We start from the raw sequence: 27,261 nt of genomic DNA, 5'->3' as shown, positions 1-27,261 counted from the left end.
TGCTCATCCAGTACTGGATGTCGGACAAGCAGTGTGACAGATCAAACGCAGTGGAGGGGTTGAGAGAGGTGGTGGTGAGGTAGAACTGGATGTCATCAGCATACATGTGGAACCTGACGTGTTTTCGGATGATGTCGCTGAGGGGCAGCATGTAGGATCGATCCTTGGGGGATACTAGACGTGCAGGAGCGAGAAGAAAAGCCTTTGCAGGTGATTCTTTGGCTATGACTGGATAGATATGAAACCAGGTGATTGCAGTCCCACCCAGCTTAACAATGGAGGAGTGGCGTTGGAGGAGGATGGAGTGGTCAACTGTGTCAAAGGATGCAGGCAGGTCAAGAAGAATGAGGGAATAGTTTACCATGGTCACATTCATGTAGGATATCATTTGTGACTTTGATAAGGGCTGTTTCGGTGCTGTGGCAGGGGCAGAAAACTGATTGGCGGCGTCAAACATGAAGTTATGCGAAAGATGGGCATGGATTTGGGAGGCAACAAGACGTTCAATGACTTTGGAAAGGAAAAGGAGGTTGGTGATGGGGCCGTAGCTTGCAAGGACAGAGGTGTCAAGGGTGACTTTTTGAGGAGGGAGTGATGATGGCAGACCTGAAGGGGAGGGGAACCGTTAATAATATCAACTAACATGGGGACAGGCACAGTACGATGAACAGAGTATAAGCACATTAAGCAGGTGAAGTTCCATTCACTAGCTGTACCTTCAGCAGAAGAGCGGCCAAACCCTGAAAATACATCGTTTCCGCCATTTTTCCAGGGTTGCCATGGTTCTTCTACCAAAGTTCTGGCGAACAAGCAGGAGAACCCCATGGAAATTCACCCCCAAAGTGTTCACACATGAAGCTGGCCAAATGGTAAATACAACAACTTGCATTGATGTAGTGCCCTTATGTTGTACAATGTCCCAAGGCGCTGCACAGGAGCGATTATCAGACAAAATTTGATACTGAGCCACATAAGGAGATAGTAGGATAGGTGACCAAAAGCTTGGTCAAAGAGATAGGTTTTAAGGAACGTCTTAAAAGGAGGAAAAAGAGAGCTTGAGAGGTGAAGAGGTTTAGGGAGGGAATTCTAGACAGCTGTAGGCACGGCCGCCAATAGAGGGGTGAAGAAAATCAGGGATGCACAAGAGGCCAGAATTGGAGGAACCCAGAGTTCTCGGAGGGTTGTAGGGCTGGAGAAGGGTACAGAGGTAGGGAGAGGCAAGGCCACAGAAGGATTTGAACACAAGTATAAGAATTTTAAATTTGAAGCGTTGCTGGACTGGGGGACAATGTAGATCAGCGAGCAGAGGGGGATGGAGGAACGGGACTTGGTGCGAGTCAGGCTATGGGCAGCAGAACTTTAGATGAGCTGAAGTTTATGGAAGATGGGAAGCCTCATACCTTAATGTTTTGCTTACCCACAGCAGGTAAGTAAATAAATACCACAGTTCCTTAAACAAATCTCTAAGTGTTATACTGTACGGGGAGCAGCTCTTTGTTGTCTATCTGTTTAGGGTATGGCTCTTTATAGCAAAGGGTAAAAAAATGTATATAAATTTGGTTTCATCTCGTATCTGAATGCTTCCTTCTTTACTAAATATTGCTGCAACAGGACTAGCAAACATTTTTGCAAAAACATTTTAAATTCAGAACTTCCCTCCAAATTTGCATAATAGTATAGTCTAAACTGTTTATATAAATAATTGTTGTTTACAAGTTCTCAGTATAATCCAAGAAAAGAAAGGCAGCTTCTAGAACCATTTAGAATACATTACAAACCTAAAGTTCACCCCCCTTTTAAATTTGGCATTATTAAAAATTACATTTGTCACATATGGAACGTGATATAAACAGCTCTTGTATATGGTAAAATAAAAAGCTTTTTATCCCGCTCAGGAAAATTACCTTAGAAAAGTTACAAGATTTCTTGCTTTTCTTTTCATTAATATTCTACACAATAAAAGAATTCTGGTTACTTTCCGACAAATAGTTTTCCATTGGAGGAGGTGGGCCTAACAGAAATCTTGATGCACTCTGAATAACCAGGCTTATTGTCAGTCATAAAAAACTCGAGATGTTCTTTGCACAGGTGTATGCTGAGAGCAGTAGCTTGCAAATGTGAATCTTCCCACAGAACAGTGATGAATATGAGGACTTGTATGAACTCAAGGCTCAGGCTTCTCATAGGCACAGGCCTCCAATGGAAAACACAGTTACAGGCATTTCAAATACAGAAAAAATAATTGAAAGCTTAAATCAATTTATTGTAAATGTGGTCATTTTTTATATCTTCCTGTAGTGAGTGTTCAGCTTGTTGGAGAAAGTAAGATAGCAGCTAAAAGGACTTTCAAAAAGCATATGGAACAATTTGTGTGGTTTGCCATCTTTTGTATTGGTAGCAGTTGCTCTTAGGGACCGACATTCAATAGCGCCCAATAACAAGAGAGAAATGATCACACTGAATTCACACGCCAGAAGAGAGAGGCCCGAGAACCATCATAAATTGGAATAAATCCAGTGAGCTGTGGGCGCCAATCAGGGCCCTTCAAATTTATTAAGCCTGGGGTGAAGGGCGGAGGGGGGTGAGCACGGGCCCACAGTATTAATGTGGAGGAGAATGGAGCACTCCTGCTCCTCCGGGCTCCACATTAACGCAACTTTAAAAAACTTACCTGCCGGTTTCTTCCACGGCCTCCAGTAGTCCCTCTAAGGACTGCTGGCTAGACTGCTGCAGAGCTTGAAAAACTAGCTGGAGTTTGTGCAACGCAAGCACCGACTAGTCTTAATGAGTTTCCTGAACATGGGTGCAGGACCCTCGTATCAGTATTGAAATGAGGCCTGCGCTCATTTCAGGCGGGTGCCAAGGCCGCCTAAAAAAAGTATTGACAGATTCAGCAGCGGCCCGAACACACGGGGAAATCAGGCACAGGCCATTGCTCTGCCAAATTCGACATCGCTGCGCCCACACTACGCCTGTGAAACAGGCACAGCGATGTTGAAGTTAGGCCCCTTCGTTTTTTTTAATTTCAAGTTTGGTGGCTTTCACTCCTGCTTGCCGGTCAGTAGATGCCTAACCTGATCAGTTGTGATCTGTTGCTGTTTTAATAATATGCAATTTGAGTGAATCAGGCACACAAGTGTCCCACATGCTTTGTACATCAAACTTGGCATCTGTGATGTGTACACTAGGATCACCCAGGGCAAGTTAGATGATACACAAAGACAGGAATTTTATACCACCTAAGGCACAAGGTGATATTTTGCCGAGGTGGAGCTGCATCCCTTTAAGTGAGCACAATCGAATTGTTGAGAAGTAAACGCAGGCTGATGTCAGTCAGTGTTTAACTGTTACTTCGTCAGGACATTTTGTGGTGTTCGTTCAGTGTAGGGGCAACAGTGCAGGGGCAAACAGCATTTTAAGATTATTCTGCATCTATAACAAAGTATGGCGACTGGAATGTGATGTTTGGATATGCTCAATCTACTGTTTTCAATATTTATATATTTTTTTGCAAATATTGCGGGTCAGAGCAACCTATTCATTTGGGGGAAAGAAAGCATTTGGAAAACTGTTATAATGGAAAAGTTCCTTAGCTGGCACTGTTGGTGACAGAATGATTAATGTTGTGACAATACCGCCAACAATGCGCCAACTGAAATATTTATGTACAATGGCTACATTATCCCATGTCTTAGCCAGTAAAATCCATCTTAGTATCACTTCTGGCCCATATGTGTGGTGAGCATGGAGGAGCTGACCATCTGTCACTGACGTTAGTCAGGCGAAAAACAGAAGCAGAAAACAGTAAGCTGAACACAGAAAAAAGTCAAGAAAATTATAATCTATATATATAAATCGGTACTTCTGTCTGTCATTCTGTCATTCAAAATAAAATTGAATTTATTAAATTGTTTTAAAAAAAATCACTCATTTGTAAACCTAACCTGAACATTCTTTTTCCTACCTTTCCCCGTTTTTTTCTTAGGCCTCAAAGCCTGCGCCTTTCTTGCCCAGCCAGGCCCGAGCTAGGTGATTGCGCTTCTGCTAAGCTCCTCACCACCCCCCCGCCGTGTCACGTTACCCAGGGCAACGGCGTCAGCCACGAGGGTCAGGGTGCGCGCGCAGTAGGAGCAGGTGAGACGCGGCGTCTCTGTTCCGCGCTCGGCGGGGCTTGGCCACCGGCCGTCTCTCAGAGCCGCAATCGGGCTCGGCCGGGTGGGGGGGGGCGGGGCTCGGCCGGGGGGGGCGGGGCTCGGCCGTCTCTCAGAGCCGCAATCGGCCTTGGCCGGGGGGGGGGGGGGGGCGTGGCTCGGCCACCGGCCGTCTCTCAGAGCCGCAATCGGGCTCGGCCGGGTGGGGGGGGGCGGGGCTTCGGCCGTCTCTCAGAGCTGCAATCGGCCTTGGCCGGGGGGGGGGGGGGGGCGTGGCTCGGCCGCCGGCCGTCTCTCAGAGCCGCAATCGGGCTCGGCGGGGGGGCGGGGCTCGGCCGCCGGCCGTCTCTCAGAGCCGCAATCGGCCTCGGCCGGGGGGTGGGGGGGGGGGGGGGTGTGGCTCGGCCACCGGCCGTCTCTCAGAGCCGCAATCGGGCCTCAGCGGGGCTCGGCCACCGGCCGTCTCTCAGAGCCGCAATCGGGCTCGGCGGGGGGGTGGGGGGGGGGGGGGGGGAGGGGGGGGGGCTCGGAGAGCGGGGATCTTGGCCGGGGGGGGGGGCGGGGCTTGGAGAGCGGGGCTCTCGGCCTGGGCCCCCCCCCCCCCGCCCCTTCCCCCCCCCTCCCTCCTTCCCCTTCCCGCCCCCCCCCCCCATCCCCCCCGCCCCCCCTTCTCCCCCCCGCCCCTTCCCCGCCCTTCCCCCCCCTTTCTGCGTCTTTCTTTTCAAATATACATTTCCACCAAAATAAAATTGAATTTATTAAATTGTTTTTAAAAAATCACTCATTTGTAAACCTAACCTGAACATTCTTTTTCCTACCTTTCCCCGTTTTTTTCTTAGGCCTCAAAGCCTGCGCCTTTCTTGCCCAGCCAGGCCCGAGCTAGGTGATTGCGCTTCTGCTAAGCTCCTCACCACCCCCCCGCCGTGTCACGTTACCCAGGGCAACGGCGTCAGCCACGAGGGTCAGGGTGCGCGCGCAGTAGGAGCAGGTGCGACGCGGCGTCTCTGTTCCGCGCTCGGCGGGGATCGGCCGCCGGCTGTCTCTCAGAGCCGCAATCGGGCTCGGCCGGGGGGGGGGCGGGGCTCGGCCGCCGGCCGTCTCTCAGAGCCGCAATCGGGCTCGGCCGGGGGCGTGGGGGGGCTGGGCTCGGCCACCAGCCGTCTCTCAGAGCCGCAATCGGGCTCGGCCGGGGGGGGGGGGCGGGGCTCGGAGAGCAGGGCTCTCGGCCTGGGCCCCCCCCGCCCCTTCCCCCCCCTTCCGCCCCCCCTCCCCCCCCGCCCCCCTTCCCCTTCCCGCCCCCCCTTCCCCCCCGCCCCCCCTTCTCCCCCCTGCCCCTTCCCCCCCCGCCCCCCCTTCCTTCCCCCCCGCCCCTTTCCCCCCTCCCTTCCCCCCTTCCCTTCCTTCCCTTCCCTCCCTCCCTTCCCTTCCCTTCCCCCCCTCCCTTCCCTTCCCCCCACCTCCCTTCCCCCCGCCCCTTCCCCCCCGCCCTCCCTTGCCCCCCGCTCTCCCTTCCCCCCCCGCTCTCCCTTCCCCCCCCGCTCTCCCTTCCCCCCCCGCTCTATTCCCCCCACCCGCTCTCTCTCTTCCCCCAGTCGCTCTCTCTCTTCCCCCCAGTCGCTCTCTCTCTTCCCCCCAGTCGCTCTCTCTCTTCCCCCCAGTCGCTCTCTCTCTTCCCCCCAGTCGCTCTCTCTCTTCCCCCCAGTCGCTCTCTCTCTACTCCCCAGTCGCTCTCTCTCTACTCCCCAGTTGCTCTCTCTCTTCCCCCCCAGTCACGCTCTCTCTCTCTCTTCTCCCCCGCCCCCCAGTCGCTCTCTCTCTCTCTCTTCCAACAACAACATGCCCTCGAAAAAGCCTCGGCACCGCCAGGCACTTCAGCTAGTTTTATATATATATATTACAGAATAATTCAAGGCAGTAATAATAGGAGGGAAGATATTAATAAGCTGCTTGCATGACTTTCACGCTGTTCAGGTCTCAACCACATTGCATTATATATCGTTCATGGTCACTGGATATGTTAACAGTAGTTATACCACAATCATTAACCATTCAGTGAGGACAGTACCAGATATTAACTACTCAGGCCAATAAATAAATAAACCACTGACATTTTGCATTATAAAAATATAAGAAGATATATTGGAATGATTTCCCCAGAATAAATCTCATCTCACAATGTAGGCAACCCAACAAAATTACTGCCTGGTAAATACGCATCCATTCTTATTCTCTGCATAAATGTAATATCAGTCTATCAAAAGCTTCAAGCTGATCAGCACTTCTGCTATTCGCACGGGGCACCATTTAAAGTATGGGTAGGCTGTGCAGACTGTCACTGTTTATATCAGCTCACCGCAGCCTCCCTCTATTTCCCAGGCAGTATGTGGTAACAGTGACAGGCTCACTAATCACATCTGTCAGTCCAGCCACCCCGAAGACAGGCTGGATTGGAGAATCAATTCCTCAATTATATTAAATCATATATTTCTGTTCACTTTAAAAAAGGTAAAGGGGGAAAAATTCGGTATCGCCCCATTTGGAGCGCTGTTATCGGCTGTGCGCAAAGTTTAGCGCCTGGCGCTAATTATCGCCACCGACAGCAAACTTGGCTTTTATCGCCCCTGGAGGTGATTGGAGTGCTAAATCAGGCGCTTCACACCTGTCTTAAAGCGCAAACGCCAAGAAGTGAGGCGCTACCTCAGAGTGCTGGCGAAGCAAGGATGGGCAAATCAAAATAAACCTGCAAAGTGCTGCTCAGTACTCAAAACTCCTTCACACAGCTTTGAATCTCTCCAGAAGTCTCTCTCTCTGACTGCGTGATGCAAAAATGTCACCGACAGAAAAAGGCAGGAAGCGGTCGCCTTTAAATAGCGCTCCCCTAGTCCCTTTCTGACAGCATAACGCTCCCCTCAGCCTGTCGTTGGTAGCGGCAAGCGGTAAGGCAGGGGGCGCCACTCAATATCCGGTCCGGGGCGCTAACGGGGCGTTGCGCACTCGAATGACGTCACAATCTGCCGGCACAGGAGATCGTGGCGGTAGTGTTTAGCGCCACCGCAAAATGTCTAGTTAATTTCGCGAGCGGCACAAACATCGCCACGCCCGGCCTCTAGTTGCTTTGCACCCCAATTGGCGCCCTCTTAAGGCACTAACGGGAGGCGCAAACAACTGAATTTTTCCCCCAAAGTGTCTCCATATTGGTTGAAGCGGTGTTAAATTTGTATTTGATAACAGAAAAATATTAAAGCCAATATTGAGGTCAGACCCTCCCCTTCCCCTCCCACCCCCACAGTGCAGCACTCAGAACATCTTTGGCATTAGTTAGTGCCGAAACTGGGGCTTTTACCTTCTTGGCCATTCACGGCAGGAGAGAAGGAAGCAATAAGGGCATCAGCTACAGGAGAAGAACATAAGACAGAGAGGGAATAAGAGCAAAGAATCAGAAATTAGTTGGCACAGTGAGTTTAAGAAAGATTAAATATTAGTCAAACTGTAGCAAAAATGAGTAACTCCTCTAATCACAGAACACATGAAGGACACACAACTGGGTCAGAGCATGAACAATTAAGTCGGGATGCTCTGAACATAGGCAAGGTTCCAATTCAGTTAAAACTTGATAAGTCCTAAAAATGTTCCAATCCCATACTTTGGCTTTCTGAAGGCTAGTACACTGAGTAGGAGAAAGAAAGGGCGGAGAGAAAAGTAAAGGACAGAGGAAAACAACAAGCTGCTGTATATTCTACTCCTATCCCTTACAATAGCACGAGAACTGTTGTTTTCATTAATTGACAACTGCAATCATCAGGAGTGGCATTGAAACAGCAGCACGTGAAGTGATCTCAGAAACATTCCCTGGTGGTATCAGGTTCGAGAGAAGCCGAGCCCACAATACCTGTACACAAATGACAGCACTGCCATTGCTGGCACTGGCACTGGGCCTTTGAAACGACTTGAAGCTGGTGTTCCCGACCTTCAAGTTTGCAGTTCATTTTCTCAAACAGTAGCAGCGGTGATGCTCCGAGGTGGAATCTATACTTGAAGCCAGTCGTGTGTCACAGCGTTACACGTATCGAGGTCTGCTAACAGCTAACCATTAATATGCTTTAGATTGTTGCTGTGGGCATTATGGTTATGGATTCAATAGCTGACTCACTCTTAGCTCCGGGAGGCCTGAATTGTATTATCTAAAACGGGCAACAATTTAGAGACCGAATAATTATCTTGGATGGCCTTGATAATCAGAAAATTGATTTTTAAAGGGTGTTGCTACCACACTGATATTTTTAGGCAGATTCAATCTCTGGAACAATTTACTCCAATACCTCTGACTAAGTGTCCTCCTGTTGTCCACTGGGCCAGGCTCACACTTGCTGCAGAATGGCATACCGGCAGGTCACTGTCCGGTTTTAAAACTCCTGGGCAAAACTTACAAAGGCTGACGTGGAGGATGTCGTTGCCTCACCGCCAATCACAGCGTCACTGCCGTTTCAGTTACAAGCGCGGGGAGCTGTCTCGTTAAGTCAAAGTGTAAGCAAGCGCTGCATTAGTACAACAGAAAGGAAGGGACGAGCAGCCAAAGCCGAACACAACCCACAAGCTATCGGAGAACCCAGTGAAGTAGCTTTCAGTGAAGTGAATCGGGTTGTAGGGGCATCTCATTCTACGGGGTCCCATGTACAAAATGAAAACAAAGGTAGAAGTGGGCAGGTAAACCATGAGGAAATAAAGAGCTATCAAAAATGCCATGCTGTTTAGGTTGAACTGATGGCTTATCTTTTCACACTTTTAATTTCAAAGACTTCCTTTTCTGGGAGTTCTTTTTCCACTTCCCACCAGTTTTTGCACCTCCCTCCTCTCCTGAAGGTGTTGAATTTTCCATGGGGTTTAATTCTACAAGCACCGGATGCCCCTCTTTACATTACCCAGGTGGCCGTTATACAAGTGTGAGCCTTGACAGTCTTGGAAGGATATTCAACTCTGGGAGGCACTACAATGATGTCCTCACCCAATGTTTCCACACTCACTAGATGGCTCAGGGGTGGGAATTCCAGATCAATTTCCCCCCTCTCTTGCACAGGGGTGCTGAAGCTAATTGTCGCACTTGTGTTGCTGCTGCAGCTGGGATCAGCTGACTCAATACAGAGCAGGAACACACATGGGGACTGCTCAGGTCTGTATACCTCAGCTACCCACTGCATAAAGTTGCCAGGGAGGGAGCTGAATTTTTCCTTTTAATCCAAATTGAATCTGTGCTTATGTATTTTTTTAGGTATTATATTTATACCTACCCAAGAATTTGGCTGGAATTTGTTTCTTATCGACTCTACAACGTAACAAGTCCAAACCCCCACCATGGCCTGTGGACCTCATATAAGCATCACTACTATACTAGCAGAATCCACGACTTAGACTGTACTTGCAGGAGACTGCAGTCAGCCTGTGCTCTATCCTGTGGCATGGAGCATACCTGTGACTTCGCTCACTGCCTCCCCTCTTTTCACTCCTCCACAGTTGGGTCTAAATGCCCTCCTTAAGAGCAGAAACTTTGTTTTATGTTTCCCTGGCTCAGGAGGAGGGGCCAGGCATGGCCATTCCTGCTCAGTAACCAGAGGAGAGAAGGTACTAGATCCTGTGTACCCTCCCTTCGTATGGGGATAATCTGCTCATCCGTGGTCCTAACTGGCCTCTGACAGTGCGGCTGAGATTGGGAACTTCTGTGTGGGTAACGGTGAGCAGGCATCCGTTTCCTAGAACTACAGGCCGCCTGTGGTGAGAAAACAACGTCTACCTTACTCAGCTCACAATCACATTCATTCCGCAGTGTGATCTTTCAAAAGCACCAGTAGTTCTCCCACTTTGTTTGATCGTGTTGGTAGTTTTATCACTAACTACCTCAAGAGGGGAATGGAATAGGAGATTATTATAATAATAGCATACCAGTATATATACATGCTTCCAAAGTATGCCAATCCCAACAAGTAATGTACCCTTAGCAACGTGAAAATGAGAGAACATTTCTGTTTTTACCAAAGATATTGTTTCAAACCGAGAATAAAAGGACCAAACACAACATGTTTTGTACCGTCGGAGAGAGATTCGTAGTCGTAGTCGTATTCATCATCTTCATCTTCATCCTCGTCATTGTTGGGGGTTCCCAAGCCAGTCAGGTTGCCATTGCTGGCCTGCGCCTGCAGGTTCGCAAGCTGGTGTGCCTGCAGGATACAACACATCTGTCAGTAAAGCAACATCTGCAAACTGACTTACAAAGCAAGAGGTCAACCATAAAAATGTCAGGAAGCACTTCTTCACACAAAGGGTAGTGGAAATCTGGAACACTCTTCCCCCAAAACGCTGTTGAGGCTGGGGACGGGGGGTCACTTGAAAATTTCAAAACTGAGATTGTTGATTTTTGTTAGGCAAGGGTACTGTAACATTTGCATACTGAGTTGTCATTGGCTTGCAGGCATCTGCAAGGACTGCTATTGTTTAGAAGACCCAGGAGGTCCGGACTCCATCTTGTCCACACGGTGCTGGATGATTGAGAAAACTTACAGACCTGATGCTTCATTAAAAGAGTTTAAATTGTAATACTCCGTTGTCCTGCAATTTATTATTTTTGTACAAAGTGTGCAAAACAAGACAGGTAAATGGAATCAAGATACAGATCAGCCATGACCTCATTGAATGACACAACGGACTCGAGGGGCTGATTGGCCTCCTCCTGTTCTTAGGTTCCAAAAAAAGGCTTCAAATGATATCCCTTTCGGAGCTCTGGTGAGTTGAGAGGATCTCCAGAAATCATGTAAAATCTGCAATCCCGCATTCCCAGCAGGGTAGCCGAACTCAAAGGGAGCAGGAATTGGAGATAGGGCTACAATATTGCAGGATAACTGAATTTACCTTTAAGAGGTTATTTATAAGTCATTCTGCCTTTATTTCAAGTTCACTGATAAATAGGCAAGCCTTAACAAATATTAAAAGATTAGGGTGAGTGTTGGCGCTCATCAAGGTGTTAGCGCTGGGGAGAGGAACATCTTTTCCAGTTTGGTCATTGAGTATCTGCATCAAGCACTTCCAAGTCAGATGGAAACCAACTGTAAAAGGGTAAAGATACCTTTCCAGTGCCCCTTAACTTAACCTCAGGGAAGCACTCCAACTGCACCAGGGTGAGATTTTTGACTTCCCTCACAAGGACTTCTCTCGAAGATTTACTGCTAAATTAGGAGGAGTTTTGTGTTTATGGGCCCAAACCCATAGAGCTGCGTGGAGAAGCTAAAGTAAGCCTTTATATTTCTATCTCATTGTTCAAAATTACCGACAGCACTAGGTGAATAAACAATCTCCTTTACCATCTCCTTTTGCCTTGAATATCTCTTAATGTCTCTTAACCTCTTCCACCTTCTATCCTATCACAGACCTTACCTTTTGTTCTTTCATCCCCTCCCCACTTTCCCAGCCTCTACACTTGCTTAAAAATCTATTCCATTTCCTGCTTTTTTCCAGTTCTGACGAAAGGTCATCGACCTGAAACGTTAATTCTGTTTCTCTCTTCACAGATGCTGCCTGACCTGCTGAGTTTCTCCAGCATTTTCTGTTTTTATTTCAGATTTCCAGCATCTGCAGTATTTTCTTTTTGTAAACAATCTCCTTACTGCTCTGAGAATTTACTTCAGTTCCAGTTCAGTAGAACAACTGATTGAACTGGAATTTTGATCAGGGAGATAATGAGGAAGATTTCCCTGTTCCTTTGCCAGACTGCATTGGATTGCCTGGTTACAGAGCATGGATGAAAATCAGTGGGGGGAGGAATGCACCCCTGATTTATTGTCCATTTCAATGAATGGATGGAAAATCAGGTAGGTTCACTTTCTGGTGTGCGATCATTCCCGCCTGACTTTCCTCTATGTGTGATCCAATACAGCCAAGTGCAGGAACAGGAAAACCTGTCCCATTACCTTCAGACACACTGGGGTAGAAATTTGTCTTGGGTGGTATGGCAGGGGGCACATGTTATATGCCCTGCCAATATTCAGTTCCATCGAAGTTTTGCCCGCATTGTACTAAAGTCCAAGACAAATTTGTACCCTGCCAATTCCTAGTCTGGTTGCTCTGCGGTGTGATGGCTTCATCTGGACTTTCATAACATTATCTGATACCAACAATAAAATACAACATCATGATGAAATTGCGAGACTAACAGAGAATATAAACTATTATAATCAACCTGAAAAGCTGGAACAAAGCTTTACCTTTTGTTTAAGTATATCCACTGGAGTCTGATGGGCCTTCAGTTTCTTGTTTTTGAGAAGGATTTTCCCTTTGAGTTGCCACACTGATGGGAGCATTGGATTATCCGCAAAGTCGCTCTCAAACAAAAATTTTGTCACCAGCTTGTCTCCAAATACATTCTAAAGAAACAGAAAGCACCGGTGAGTGCAGGTTTGAGCTCAGCTGACAGTGACGGTAGGTCAGCTGCCCCAGCACACGGGCTGGAGAGTCGGAATACTCACCTTAACGATTTCTGCCATCTTCCGCTGCTGAGGCAAGGAGCAGTGATTCTCTATTGACAAAATCACTGGCATCTCAGAGTTTACGAAGGCACTGCGATTGATTGATTCGACGACATCCTTGGAGAGAAAATACATTTGAACAGCTATGATCCCGATAATTAGTGACATATATTCACTTGTAACACACAAGCCAAGGCATTTTAAAAGAAACTAAAATCGAACTGCACCTTAAACGGGATTTTTGTGGTGAGAGTGTGTCCGTGATATATGATTGGCATACCATCATCGCCATCCCAGCAGTCCAGCTCCACACTCCGGCACCCCTGCAGCAGCACCTGAAAATCGGAAATTGATACTAATTAACCAGAGAACTAATGGAGCTTTCATGAAGTATATGGAATTGAAAGAGAAAGGGTGAGAGAGAGAGCGCAAGCAAGAGCGAGAGAGAGAAAGAGAAAGGGCAAGAGACAGAGAAAATGTGTGTGAGAGAGAGAGAGGGCAAGAGACAGAGAAAGAGAGAGAGAGAGAGGCAGACAGAGAGACACAGGCAAAAAAAGGCAGAAAAAAAAGTGAGACACAGCAAGATAAAAACCAAGCGAGTAAACAGATATAGAGACACAAGAGGAGGAGAGATAGGTATTAATAATCTGATACCTGGCTGTAAAGTTCCACAGAGGATTCTCCTTTCAGTTGATGCCCAGTGAGGTAAGTGTTGTGAGAGGATTCGATGTAATAATATGAAAGTGGATACTGTAAATTCTCAACATTAACTTGGGATTCATCGTTCTTTGAAGCAACATTCTCCTTGTCCATTAGAAACCTGAATATAGTATTTTATAAAAAGATATATACATATATAAAACCCAGTAGATAAAAATTACAGTGCATCTTCTATATAAACACAATAAACTTGTTTTCAGCTATCACTAATGTTATAAAGCACATATAGGCATTACCATTCCCCTCGTTTCTCTTTCTCCATTACCTTCCGCCCAGCCCCCTCTACTTCATGCATCATTTTCTGTTCTAATGAAAGAGCCATAAACATTGTACATGAACCTTTAGTTGGCAGCACCCTGTGCCAAAATGCTGCCCTTCAGTGTGGGCTGGTGGTGATATCCTGGAATCTGAACGGTAAGGTATTTGGTGGCTGTGGGTGTGGTAATTTTGGAGCACATCTTGACCAGGGCTCGACATTGACAAACACCAATAAACACTGGTTAGTGCACGCGGCTGGAATCAGCCAAAGGACGGGGCCAAGCGTGTATGGGCTTGATGTCCTTTTCTCAAATAAATCAGCAGTTTAACAAAACCAAGCATTACCTTGCAAAGCCCTCAAATGACATCAGTCCCTGTTGCCGCATGTTGACTGATGGCTCAAATTTCTGGGAGGGAATTAATATATTATTTTTCCAACAAAACATGAAACACTGTTTATTTGGTAGAAAGAATTACATCAAGTTAATACATAGCAGTTTTCTGCATAAATACACATAATATTTATCATTGCAAACAATCAGCTATCATGGGTACTGGCTATTGCAAAAACTGTCCAAGTTTTTTGTCTGTGGGCTGCATTGGTGTGTACTATGGCGCCTTGAGGGCCTCATACAAATGTTCTTGTTAATTACTGTATGTTGCACATTACTGATACTAATCGATCTTGGTGTTCTGATTTAGGATTCCGGATACAACAGCGCTAAAAGCAGCCCTTCCCAAATCTTCAGACTCACTAAATCCAAACAGGACAAACCAGTGAATAAGAAAACGTGTAAAACAGGATTAAATTGGCTGGGCTTCGAGGGCCTGATTGCCAGGGCTCAGGGGCTTCACGTAGGCCACAGGCTATAGTTTGGACAACCCTAGGTTAGCGCACTGCCCCCTCTCTTGTGGGATCGGGCTCAGACTGACAGGGTGAAAGTCTGTCTGCTGTCGAGGGTTCCACATGAAATAAGTCAGCAATTTTCACCCAGCTCCCAGACAGCATAAATCTACAGATTTGGCACAACTGGTATTAATCTGGCGATCTCAATGTGGTTGGCCGTAAAGATCGGCTGGATGGAAAATGAAAAAGATTTACTGGAGCAACAGCAGATGCTCTTCTGCAATCACCGTGACTACATGGTGAGGGTAATTCTGGAGAGTTGCCGTGGACATTTCAAGCATCTAGGGCTGCCACTGAGTGCAAAGTGAAAAAAGATTTCCATTCACCAGTCCTGCAACTGCCCAACCTCTTAATGGGGGAAAAGTACATAAACAGGTACACATCACCCATCAGAAGACTAGCACCGAGAAACTTTGACAGGAGGATAACAATAGTCAGCCTGGTATTACTTAAAATGGGGTGAATATTCAGTTCAGTTGTGCACTCCCAGTTTGCATACTGTGCGGAGGTATTTTTAGAACAATAAATCTCTCAAACCTGGATAATGCTGAGGATTTCATCGTAGGTGTGGTTCTCCCCTTGACAGTTGACCAGGAAGTCATTCAGTTGCTGAATTCCCATTCCACACTCACCCAGGGAGGCGATTTCCACTCGATTGGTCACTATGCTGGTAGCAGCAATGTAATCGGAAATCTGTCTCTGATTATCTGATACTTGCTGTCGACTCTTTATAAACAGGCCAAGATCAGATACATTTCTTGTCAAAAGGTCTAGACAAACCAGAGTAAAGTTTATTATTCTTTATTATTAATAATTTCAAGTGTTATATTTCAATGTCAACCGCTAAAAATGTTGTATAATAAATGGTGGCTTTGCCAGCGATGCCCACATCCCATGAATGAATTTTTAAAAAGTAAACTGTTTTTAGTTAAGGAACTCAACACTAATTAGAATCAATTCTTGTTAAGAGTTTTGTGACCTTTTTTCCTTAAGGTGTGAAATAAATTTACCCTAATTAACTTTATCAATATTACTATTGTTCCAATGTGACTGAGAAGGATATAGATCATAACAGAAAATGAAATGGGTTTAAAATAAGAAGCAAAGAATAATTACTGGCAGTAATGTTATGAACACTTAACCTACTGGTACTGAACATTCTCCCCGTGTTTGCGTGGGTTTTCTCCGGGTGCTCCGGTTTCCTCCCACAGTCCAAAGATGTGCGGGTTAGGTTGATTGGCTATGATAAATTGACCCTTAGTGTTAGGGGGATTAAATAGGTGGGGTTACAGGGATAGGGTGGGATATGTGTTGGGGTTACGGGGATCGGGTGGGATATGTGTCGGTGCAGGCTCGATGGGCCGAAATGGCCTCTATCTGCACTGTGGGGTTTCTGTGATTCTGTGATTCTGTGAATTCCTCTTTCTGCTCTGTTACCAGAAGTGTTAACTCTTTTAAAATAAATACAGGAAAACCTCTTTTAAATACCAGAGGGAGAAGCTTGGTACAAGTGGATTCAATGTTTACACAACAACATTACCAACTGTAATTTCTACTCTTAAATCATTCGGAAGTTCAATATTTATTTTTTTCTGTGCCAATTATCGAGTCTTCTGTGCATCCACGTCGCTTTCTGTCTGTGTATCTACTTCTCCTGCTCCACCTCTCTGTGCAGGGATCTCTCCCGCTCCTCCTCTCTGTGCAGGGATCTCTCCCGCTCCTCCTCTCTGTGCAGGGATCTCTCCCGCTCCTCCTCTCTGTGCAGGGATCTCTCCCGCTCCTCCTCTCTGTGCAGGGATCTCTCCCGCTCCTCCTCTCTGTGCAGGGATCTCTCCCGCTCCTCCTCTCTGTGCAGGGATCTCTCCCGCTCCTCCTCTCTGTGCAGGGATCGATGTGCCTCAATAAATCCGAGACTCATAGGAGCCAGGTATGGGCGGAGCCCTACACACAGTACAATACAATGGAAATGAAACTGAAACCAACCACAGTCACAGGCAGAGAAATACTGATGAGTGATGAATGGAATATTTCATCACATTCACCCCTTCTATAGATTTAGTCTGTTCGGGGGTTTGATAGTCCTCTGCGACCGACGTGGCTGTTGTGGTGCCGCGGGTGTCGGCTGGGTGTCCCCGGTGGCCTCCTGGGTCTCTGCCGGGGGTGCCGCCAGGGTTGTTGAAGGGGTAGTTGGTGGGGGTACCGTTGGTCGATGTTCTTCCGGGGGTGATGAAAGAGTAGTGGGTGGGTAAGTGTTGCTGTGGTCGTTGTTGCTGCTGTTGTCGTGGTTGTTGTCGTTACCGGCAGGGGCGACGTCTTTTATGGACACGGTGTCCTCCCTTCCATCGGCGTGCCGGACATACGCGTATTGGGGGTTGGCGTGGAGTAGGTGCACTGACTCCACGAGAGGGTCTGTCTTGTGGCCCCTCACATGCCTTCGCACGAATACCGGACCTGGGGTGGAGAGCCATGACGGCATGGATACGCCTGAGGTGGATTTCCGGGGAAAGACAAACATTCGCTCGTGAGGCGTGGCATTAGTGGCAGTACACAATAGCGACCGTATCGAATGGAGCACATCTGGGAGGACTTCCTGCCAGCGGGAGATAGGGAGGCCTTTGGTCCTTAGAGCTAGAGTGACTGCTTTCCATACTGTCCCGTTCTCTCGCTCCACTTGACCGTTACCCCGGGGGTTGTAGCTGGTGGTACGGCTCGTGGCGATCCCCCTGGACAGCATGTACTGGCGTAGCTCTTCACTCATGAAGGACGCCCCCCTATCCGTATGGATGTAGCTCGGCATACCGAACAGGCAGAACAGGCTGTTGAGGCATTTAATGACCGTGGCGCTGGTCATGTCTGGGCAGGGGAAGGCGAATGGGAAACGAGAGTATTCGTCCACAATGTTCAGGAAGTAAACATTGCGGTCGACGGACGGGAGGGGGCCCTTGAAATCTAAGCTGAGCCGCTCAAAGGGCCGTGTAGCTTTGATTAAGTGGGCTCTATCTGGGCGGTAGAACCGAGGCTTGCACTCAGCGCAAGTGCGACAGTTCCTGGTCAGGGACCAAACTTCCTCAATCGAGTAGGGTAAGTTGCGGGACTTTATGAAGTGGAACAGCCGCGTGACCCCTGGGTGGCAGAGGTCATTGTGGAGGGTCTGTAGCCGATCCCCGGTGGCGCTGGCACACATCCCTCGTGAGAGGGCGTCGGGGGATTCGTTAAGGGCCCCTGGCCGGTAAATGATGTCATAATCGAAGGTGGAGAGCTCGATCCGCCACCTAAGAATCTTATCATTTTTAATCTTCCCCCTCTGTTTATTATTGAACATAAACGCTACCGACTGTTGGTCGGTAAGTAGGGTGAAGCGTTTGCCGGCTAGGTAGTGCCGCCAGTGGCGCACTGCCTCCACGATGGCTTGGGCCTCCTTTTCTACGGAGGAGTGTCTGATCTCGGGCCCTTGGAGGGTCCTCGAGAAGAAAGCTACGGGCCGCCCCGCCTGGTTGAGGGTGGCCGCCAAGGTAAAGTCAGACGCATCACTTTCCACTTGAAAGGGAGTGTTCTCGTCCACTGCCTGTAGTGTGGCCCGCTCAATATCCCGCTTAATGCTTTTGAAAGCGGCATGGGCCTCAGCAGAGAGCGGAAAAGAGGATGCTTTCAAGAGGGGGCGGGCTTTGTCGGAGTAGTTGGGGACCCATTGGGAATAATAAGAAAATAACCCCAGGCACCTTTTCAGGGCTTTGGGAGTGTTGGGCAGGGGCAGCTCCCGTAGGGGGCGCAATCGGTCGGGGTCTGGTCCGATTTCCCCATTCTCCACCACGCTGCCTAGTATGCAGAGGCGCGTGGTGTTGTAAACGCACTTGTCCTCGTTGTAGGTGAGGTTGAGTTTTTGTGCGGTTTTCAGGAACCTCTCGAGGTTCGAGTCGTGATCCTGCTGGTTGTGACCGCAGATGGTGACGTTGTCGAGGTAGGGGAAGGTTGCCTGCAAGTGGTGGTCATCGACCATGCGGTCCATCTCCCTCTGGAAGACCAAGACCCCATTCGTCACCCCAAAGGGGACTCTGAGGAATTGGTAGAGGCGTCCGTTCGCCTCGAAGGCGGTGTACGGGCGGTCCTCTGGTCTGATAGGGAGCTGGTGGTACGCTGACTTGAGGTCGATGGTGGAGAACACCCGGTATTGGGCGATTTGGTTCACCATTTCTGATATGCGGGGTAGCGGGTAGGCGTCTAGTTGGGTGTACCTGTTGATCGTTTGGCTATAGTCGATCACCATCCGTTTCTTCTCGCTACCCCTTACCACCACCACTTGGGCGCGCCACGGGCTATTGCTGCGTTCAATAATGCGCTCTTTCAGGAGCCTGTCTACCTCGGTCGCGATAAACCGCCTGTCCTCCCAGCTGTACCTCCTGCTTTTGGTCGCTATTGGCCGGCAGTTAGGGGTAAGGTTCGCGAATAGCGAAGGCGGCTTTACTTTCAGGGTAGCCAGACCGCACACTGTGAGGGGCGGCTGGGACCCACCGTAATTGAGCGTGATGCTTTGGTGGTAGCACTGGAAATCCAGGCCCAAGATCACGCTCGCACATAGATTCTTCATGATTAATACTTTAAAATTATCGTATACAGTTCCGTTAACGGACAATTGTACCGTGCAGTAACCCATAATGGTCGATGTCTGGGTTTTATCAGCCATAGCGATGGTACCCCGAGTAGGGACCACCTTTAGGGAGAGTTGTTGTACCAGTTCAGGGTGGATAAAACTCTCCGTGCTTCCACTGTCAATTAAACATTTAACCCTGCACCCGTTTACCTCGATGTCCACCATTGATTTGGATAGCGGGTGCGGCCTGGTCTGGTCCACTGTGACCGATGCCACTGTAGGGCTCTGATCGAGACAAGATGGCGTCCACGCTGTCTGCTCACAAGATGGCGGACCCCACGAGGTCGGGCAAGATGGCGTCCAAGATGGCCGCTCCCACGGCGCAGGCGGGTTTTCCGGCGGGGTTCCCTCTGCACACCTTCCCGAAGTGCCCCTTCTTACCGCACTTAAAGCAGGTGGTGCCTTTCGCCGGGCACAGGTTTCTGGTGTGCTTCGGCTGCCCGCAGAAGTAGCAGTTGGGTCCCCGACGCGTCGCGGCTGTCGTAGGGCTTCTGGGGGGAGAGCAGGGCCCCGACGGTGTCGGGCTGCCGGGCGGGGAAGATGCCTTCCAAGATGGCGGCGCCCTTGGTGCACACGTGGCGGCGTGGACGGCGCGGGCTGAAGAGTAGGCGTCCGAGTTTCTCTGTGCCACATCCAGGGATCGTGCTGTGTCCGCAGCCTGTTTCAGGTCCAATCCCGTTTTTTCCAGCAGTCTCTGCCGGATGTAAGTGGAGCTGAGGCCTGTGATAAAGGCATCGCGAACAAGCTCGTCAGTGTACACTGCGGCTTTTACATCTTGGCACTTGCAGTCTTTGCTAAGCGTTTTCAGGGTACCTAGGAACTCCTCCACCGATTCCCCAGGTCGCTGTGCGCGAGTAGCGAGCAGATGCCTAGCATACACCTCATTCGTAGGCTGCTGGTAATGCGCCTTTAAGATGTCGCAGGCGGCCGGGTACGTGTCAGCGTCTTGGATGAGGGGGTAAACCCGGTGGCTTACCCAATTCCGCAGAATTCCGAGTTTCATACTCGCAGCGTCCGTAGCGTCTTTGACGGCTGCGGAATTGTCCAGGAAGAATTCCATACACGTAAACCAGTGTCCGAAGCGTGCCGATGCGTCCGAAGCATGCTGGTCCAAATCCAAACGTTCGGGTTTCAACAGTTGATCCATTGTGTTGAAAATTAAGTCAATAAAATTGATGTGCCTCAATAAATCCGAGACTCGATGTTAGCGAAACAAAACAAGGCTTTTATTGACTTAGAAGGTAACACACAGAGGAGAATGTATCTTCCATCCAGAGGTCTGCCGTACTGGATGTGCTGCAGGCTGGGCCAGCTTACATAGGAGCCAGGTATGGGCGGCGCCCTACACACAGTACAATACAATGGAAATGAAACTGAAACCAACCACAGTCATAGGCAGAGAAATACTGATGAGTGATGAATGGAATATTTCATCACAGGGATCTCTCCTGCTCCTCCTCTCTGTGCAGGGATTTCTCCTGCTCCTCCTCTCTGTGCAGGGATCTCTCCTGCTCCTCCTCTCTGTGCATGGATCTCTCCTGCTCCTCCTCTCTGTGCAGGGATCTCTCCTGCTCCTCCTTTCTGTGCAGGGATCTCTCCTGCTCCTCCTCTCTGTGCATGGATCTCTCCTGCTCCTCCTCTCTGTGCAGGGATCTCTCCTGCTCCTCCTCTCTGTGCAGGGATCTCTCCTGCTCCTCCTCTCTGTGCAGGGATCTCTCCTGCTCCTCCTCTCTGTGCAGGGATCTCTCCTGCTCCTCCTCTCTGTGCAGGGATCTCTCCTGCTCCTCCTCTCTGTGCAGGGATCTCTCCTGCTCCTCCTCTCTGTGCAGGGATCTCTCCTGCTCCTCCTCTCTGTGCAGGGATCTCTCCTGCTTCTTCTCTCTGTGCATGGATCTCTCCTACTCCTCCTTTCTGTGCATGCATCTCTCCTACTCCTCCTCTCTGTGCAGGGATCTCTCCTGATCTTCACGGCTACTGATTCTAACATTTACATGCACACACACTCCAGTTTGGGGGGAGTGGTGACTGGATAGTTATGAGAAGTTGGAACCCTGACCAATTTTCCCTCTCCCAAGTGCAAAGATGCTGACGCCTGCTGAGATCAGGGCTCAGACTTCAAGTCCTTGTGGCTCACTAGTGCACTGCGGCTGCACTTACCCACTGTGCCAAGAAGGGAGCTCAACTTATTAGTTAGAAAGGAATAAAATTGTCGGGCCAATCTCTCAGAAGCCCTGCCTGTTGAACAGAGAAACTTGTTTTTTGTGATTCCCAATGACAACATTATAGCCAGGACCCAGTGTACAAAGAATCCCTTTGTAGATGAAGTGTTTGGCGAACCTTATGTTATTTAAGAAGGGCAAAAGCTGAAAGAGGCCTGTATCATTTTTACAACAACAGTGTCAGATGCAAGTGATGCACTGATGAGGAATTTAACTCATTGTTTACTGCCTTCCTAAACAAACAAAAATACTATTTTCTCAAAGCTTTTTCCATGAAGGTTGTGCCCCTTTTAACATCACAAATCCCGAAATGGTGCGGAGACCTGAAATGCACCAAGTAAATGATCAAAGTAACATTGCTGGGGATCACTGACCTAGGTCAGGCTGCAGCCCGCTGATCTTGTCATCTATCGTCAGGTTTGTGTACAGTGGGGTGGATTCTGAGCCAGAGCGATTACACGACACAGAGTAAATGTCAAAAAGATCCTTCAGGTCCTTCCGACTTCGGACACTAATTCCATAAACAAAAAAGGAGTGAATGTCCTGGTTCTACATGCACACTCACTAAGCACAAATTAACATTTCACTGAAATAAGAACATTTTTCAAACAGTTGGGTTTCAAACCCATAAAGTGGCATTACCCAGGTTCAATGTCTGTTTAAGAACACAAGAACATATGAAATAGGAGCAGGAGTCAGCCATTCAGCCCCTTGAGCCTGCTCCGCCATTCAATAAGATCATGGCTGATCTTCGACCTTATCTCCACTTTCCTGCACTATCCCCATATCCCTTAATATCCAAAATTACTGGCAATAATCACCTTGTGACCCAAGAGAAAATGGTGAGAATATTTTAGTCATGGTAGTACAACGTGATCGCATTTACCTGAATGATTTAAAAAGTTCAACAAACTCAACGAAGCTCATGTTACTGTCAGAGACCATGAAGTCCTGGAATCCTTTCAGCCCTCCTTTCACCCGTCCGTGCCAGCTGTTACTCCCTCTTGTGCTACACGGAGACCAAAAAACAGCATTAGATAACAAACATAAAACAGTCGGGACAACAGGAAGTGGATAGCGACCGTCTGTGAATAAAATCCCTATTGTCTTGGACTCTATGAAGCACCTCAGCCTCAACACAGATTGGTAGTTTAAAATATACCTTCAGTTAACTGTTGAAATGCCATTTTTTAAGCAAGGCCTGAAAGAATTCACTACTGTAAACTCATATCATTATGTACAGTTTGATCTGCAACCGATAACAGTTATAATACTTCATTTACATGAATGGAATTTGGTGAAGTGTTAATTGTTAAAACTTTAGAGCTAATGTCAGCAATGACATTTATTAAAATACAGATTTTAAAAACCTGTCTCACAGGCCTGTTCATTATTATCCTACTGCGACACAGTCCCCATCGCTTATAGCGGGCGGGTTTGCGTGCACAGGATTTTCCCTTCTGTACTATTCGAGGATTCTAGCTATACGCGATGGCCGGTATAACGGGGTAGCGTTAATAAAATTAAAAATAATTTCAATACGCAGTGTAACCTGCCGGCCAAGCTCCCGGAGCTGGCCGGCAACACGATCAGAAATCCGTAACAAAAGTTAAACATTCCTCATCCATTCCACAGGTGTAGAACCACTGAAAAGCAGAGATTGTGCTATCTTCTGACACTATTGCCATTGCAGTACGGGTGTGTTTTCTGTGTATTTACTCAGATGATTTACTGAAGTCAATCTGGTCTCTGTAGCCATCCTATGGAATGTATCTACACAGAGAGACAGCAACCATGACTTGTCGTTGTCAGTGCCCCATTTCAAGGACAGTTTGAAGCCTGTTTTTCTTTCAAGGCAGTGCGGCACTATGAAGGGAATTACACAATGCAAATGTCTACACCTGGAGCCTGGAAGGTCGAGACTTTCACAACTAAGTGACACTGTTCAGATACTTACTCGAGGTTTGTCATCAACCTGATTGTAGAACAGAGCCTGGAATTTGTGATGGGAAATAGGGGATAACCGAGATTGTAAAGAAACTGCACTTAAACGAGGTGCAAACAGCTGCTTTGACTGCCCAAAATAGTTGGCCCGCTTAATACGGTTTAAATGGCGCCTTTGTAATTGACACCTCTGGCAATGGCAAATGTTTAGCGCCATTTGCCCAATAGAGGCGGCTATCCAGGATAATGGTAGGGACTGTAACATCAATGCAGAACAGATTTACAGAGGAGAATATTATCCTCTGATAGTGTTAGATCAGAGGTTAACCAAATAATGGCAGCATTTCCTTTTGCAACAATGGCAGGCCAGCAGGCCTCACTATAGACTAGTGTTAGAACAGCTTAATGTATTAAGAGTTTCCCTCTTAGCATTTCCCACCCTTCTTAAGCTGTTAGGGCAGAATGATGAGGCTGCAGACCTCGCGGTTCTATATTCAGATACAGGAGCCGTGTCTATGGACAATGTTCATTTTCTCTATTTCTGCTTTCTTGGCAAACCCCCACACTGATCTCCCACTCACATTAAGTTGCTGCTATATAGCAAGAGAGAGGAACACACAGAGTGGGTGGTCAGAGAATAGAGGAGCCTCCCATATACTGTTCTCTTTACATACTGTTTCTTTTCAAATAGGGTGGAAAGCAGGCGTGATTTAATGACAAAAGGGATAATGGTGCAAGGCAAAAGGAGGTGGTAATTGTAGTGTATGTACCTTTAAGACAGAACTACTTTTACAGCTCCTGTATACTGTAGTACCGGCAGTGACCACACCTGTATATAAGCCTTGCGCATGCCTCTGTACCCCCAGTCTTGAGACTACCCTCCTCCAGTAAATACCCGTTGATTGTTAAGTTACAGCATCCGTGTGGTTATTGAAAAACATCATACTCTCAGAATCACGGATCTAACAGTGACGACGAGTGTCGATTCGAATCTACCTGCAACTCTGCATTTCCCTTCGAGGATTTGCTCCGGGAGGGCGGTGGAAGAAAGTCGAGGCCAGAAACACGGGCGTCGACCACGAGCAACCGCCCAGTCGTCCGGCAGAGAGTGAACATCGCAGGGGAGGCTGTGGAGAGCCGGGCTTGGTTCACCAGCCATGACGATCAGCAAGAGACTGACGACAGGTACAGCGTAGACCCTTCCCGGACAGCGGCGGCTGGAGCCGACCGACGGCGGAGAGAAAGCCGAGCAGCGTCGACGGGGTAAGACAGAAGGTGAAGTGCACAGGGCGCAGCCGGGGGTTGAAAACCGAGCGGCATCGAGAAAAAACCCCAAAAACAAACAAAACGGAGAGAGAGAGGGTAAAGCAACAGCCAGGGCTCAAGGGCTGAACAGTGTCCGTGGGGAGAAGAAGGGAGAGCGCGGGAGACGCCACTGAGAAGAAGGAAGAGCGCGGGAGATGCCATTTTTAGAAGCCGCAGCGGAGAAGAAGGGCGAGCGCGGGAAGGAAGGAAAGCACGGGAGACGCCATTTTATGCCAGCGGAGACGAAGGGGAAGCGCAGGAGACGCCATTTTTTACAGTTAAATCACACCCAGGGATGCCGAAGAGTGGCAGTATCTCTACGTTCGACAATGAAGTCGAAGATTGGGCAACATATGTGGAACGTATTGAGGTGTACTGCAGGGTGAATGAAGTGCCAGATGCTAGGAAAGCACTGGTTTTGTTAAATTCCATGGGTGCAAAAACTTATGGGTTACTGCGGAACCTAATAACCCCAGAGAAGCCGGTGAACAAGAATTTCGAAAGCATAGTAGAAATCCTACAGGACCACTTAAACCCCACACCGCTGCTGATAGCAGAACGATTTAAGTTCCATAAAAGGAACCAACACAAAGACGAAAGCAATGCTGAGTACCTAACGGAACTGCGCAAGCTATCGAAACACTGCCAGTTTGGAGCGGGATTAGCAGATACGTTAAGGGACAAGTTTGTGTGTGGGCTGCAAAGTGAAAGAACCCAGAAACGGCTTCTATCAGAAAAGGATCTTACGCTGGACAAGGCTTTCAGTATGGCAGTATCACACGAAGCAGCCGCAAGGGGCGCTGCAGAGATACATCGGAGACCGCAAGAATATGGCACCAATGAAATATCCTGTGGAACAGGGAAGTGTTATCGCTGCGGCAGAACAACACATGACCAGAAGGATTGTTGGTTCAAGGACCAAGTGTGCAGACAGTGTGGAAAAGCAGGACACATAGCAAGAGTCTGCAGGTCTGGGAAGAAAACCAACAGTAAGAAATCTCCACAGGAGAAGTACAAAAAGGTACAAAAGGTGATGGACAGTAGTTCAGACGAACAGAAAAGTGACACAGACTCCGGAAGCAAGGAGCTGGGTTGTCTGAAACTACATAAGGTAACCAAAATGGAGGATCACCAGACTATCTGGGTTACACTCAAGATAGACGGAGTCCAAGTGAAAATGGAATTGGACACAGGATCAGCCCTAACAGTCATAAACCAAAGGGACTACAAGCGGCTATTTTCACATATACCCTTGAAAGCTACAGAGATTGTCTTGAAGATGTACACGGGGCAAAAAGTCTACCCCAAAGGAAAAATAAGGGTGAAAATAGAATATAAAGGCACGAAACAGCATGGAAACGCTGATGGGCTATCGCGCCTGCCACTGCCTACTGTGGAGGAAGCACCAGCAGTGGACCCTATCAAGATATTTTATTTGTCAATAATTGAACGATTGCCAGTAACGAACGCGGATATAGAGAAGGAGACCCGCAATGATCCGACGCTGTCTCAGGTATATGATTTGACGGTGAGGGGATGGCCAACACATGGCGACTCACTGTTGCCAGCATTCTCATCCAGAAGAGAACAGCTGTCAGTATGCCAGGGGACAGTGATGTCGGGATCCAGAGTGGTGATTCCACCCAAGTTAAGGGAGAGAGTGCTAAATGAGCTTCATGAACGTCATCTGGGGGGAGTGAAAATGAAAAGCCTTGCTAGGGCTTATGTGTGGTGGCCGGGAATCGATCAACAAATCGAAGACCTAACCAAGAGCTGCTCAGGATGCCAGAAGGTCCAAAATGCACCACCACATGCCCCTCTACACCCATGGGAGTGGCCCTCCTCTCCATGGCAACGGGTGCATATTGATTTCGCTGGTCCATTCATGGACTCAATGTTCTTAATAGTAGTGGATGCTCATTCGAAGTGGCCGGAGGTGATAAAAATGTCCTCAACCACTACAGAGAAAACGATTGCAGTCCTACGGACCATATTTGTCAGAAACGGCTTGCCAGAGCAGATTTGCTCTGATAATGGACCACAGTTTGTGTCCCAAGAGTTTTGAAAATTTATGAGAAGGAATGGGGTAAGGCATTACACATCCGCCCCGTATCATCCAGCCACAAATGGATTGGCTGAGAGGTTCGTACAAACCTTTAAGAAGGTGATAAAGGCCATGTGCAATGATGAAATTCCACTACAGCATAAGGTGGACAATTTCTTATTAGCCTACCGAAACGCGACACGTGCAGTTACCAACCAGACCCCGGCCATGATGTTCTTTAACCGAAGGTTGAGATCTCGTCTGGACTTGCTCAGACTAAATGTGCGAAGAAATGTTGTGGATAAACAATTCCAGCACATCAATGAGAAGCCGACAAGGAGCTTCAATGTAGGACAACCAGTCTTGGCCCGTGACTACCGAACAGAGAAATGGCAACCCGAAACGATATGCACAAGGCAAGGGCCATTAATGTACACAGTGGATGTCGGGGAGAACATTGTGAGATGCCACGTTGATCAGATCTTAGTGTCACAGGAACGAGCCAACCCCATGTCTCGAGTACCTGGGGATGAACCCGACATACCGGTAGCATCTACC

General features: G+C 48.3%; 1 protein-coding gene across 1 annotated transcript in view; it reads right to left on the bottom strand.

Moving 5' to 3' along the window:
• plce1 (phospholipase C, epsilon 1) overlaps positions 1-27,261 on the bottom strand; it is an 819,762-nt gene that overhangs the window by 49,908 nt on the left and 742,593 nt on the right. Inside the window, exons 14-23 of the mRNA XM_085994810.1 lie at positions 22,297-22,419; positions 21,785-21,921; positions 15,081-15,313; positions 13,982-14,043; positions 13,313-13,478; positions 12,886-12,993; positions 12,659-12,775; positions 12,398-12,556; positions 10,231-10,360; positions 7,495-7,542 (exon numbers count right to left, since the gene is read on the bottom strand). Coding sequence (XP_085850936.1) covers positions 7,495-7,542; positions 10,231-10,360; positions 12,398-12,556; positions 12,659-12,775; positions 12,886-12,993; positions 13,313-13,478; positions 13,982-14,043; positions 15,081-15,313; positions 21,785-21,921; positions 22,297-22,419 — 1,283 coding nt within the window. The remainder of the gene's footprint in view (positions 1-7,494; positions 7,543-10,230; positions 10,361-12,397; positions 12,557-12,658; positions 12,776-12,885; positions 12,994-13,312; positions 13,479-13,981; positions 14,044-15,080; positions 15,314-21,784; positions 21,922-22,296; positions 22,420-27,261) is intronic.

The sequence above is a fragment of the Somniosus microcephalus genome, chromosome 8, assembly GCF_052327205.1.
Source record: "Somniosus microcephalus isolate GS21.2 chromosome 8, FLI_Smic_1.0, whole genome shotgun sequence".
Classification (NCBI taxonomy): domain Eukaryota; kingdom Metazoa; phylum Chordata; class Chondrichthyes; order Squaliformes; family Somniosidae; genus Somniosus; species Somniosus microcephalus.
This window is presented reverse-complemented; position numbering and strand designations above follow the sequence as displayed.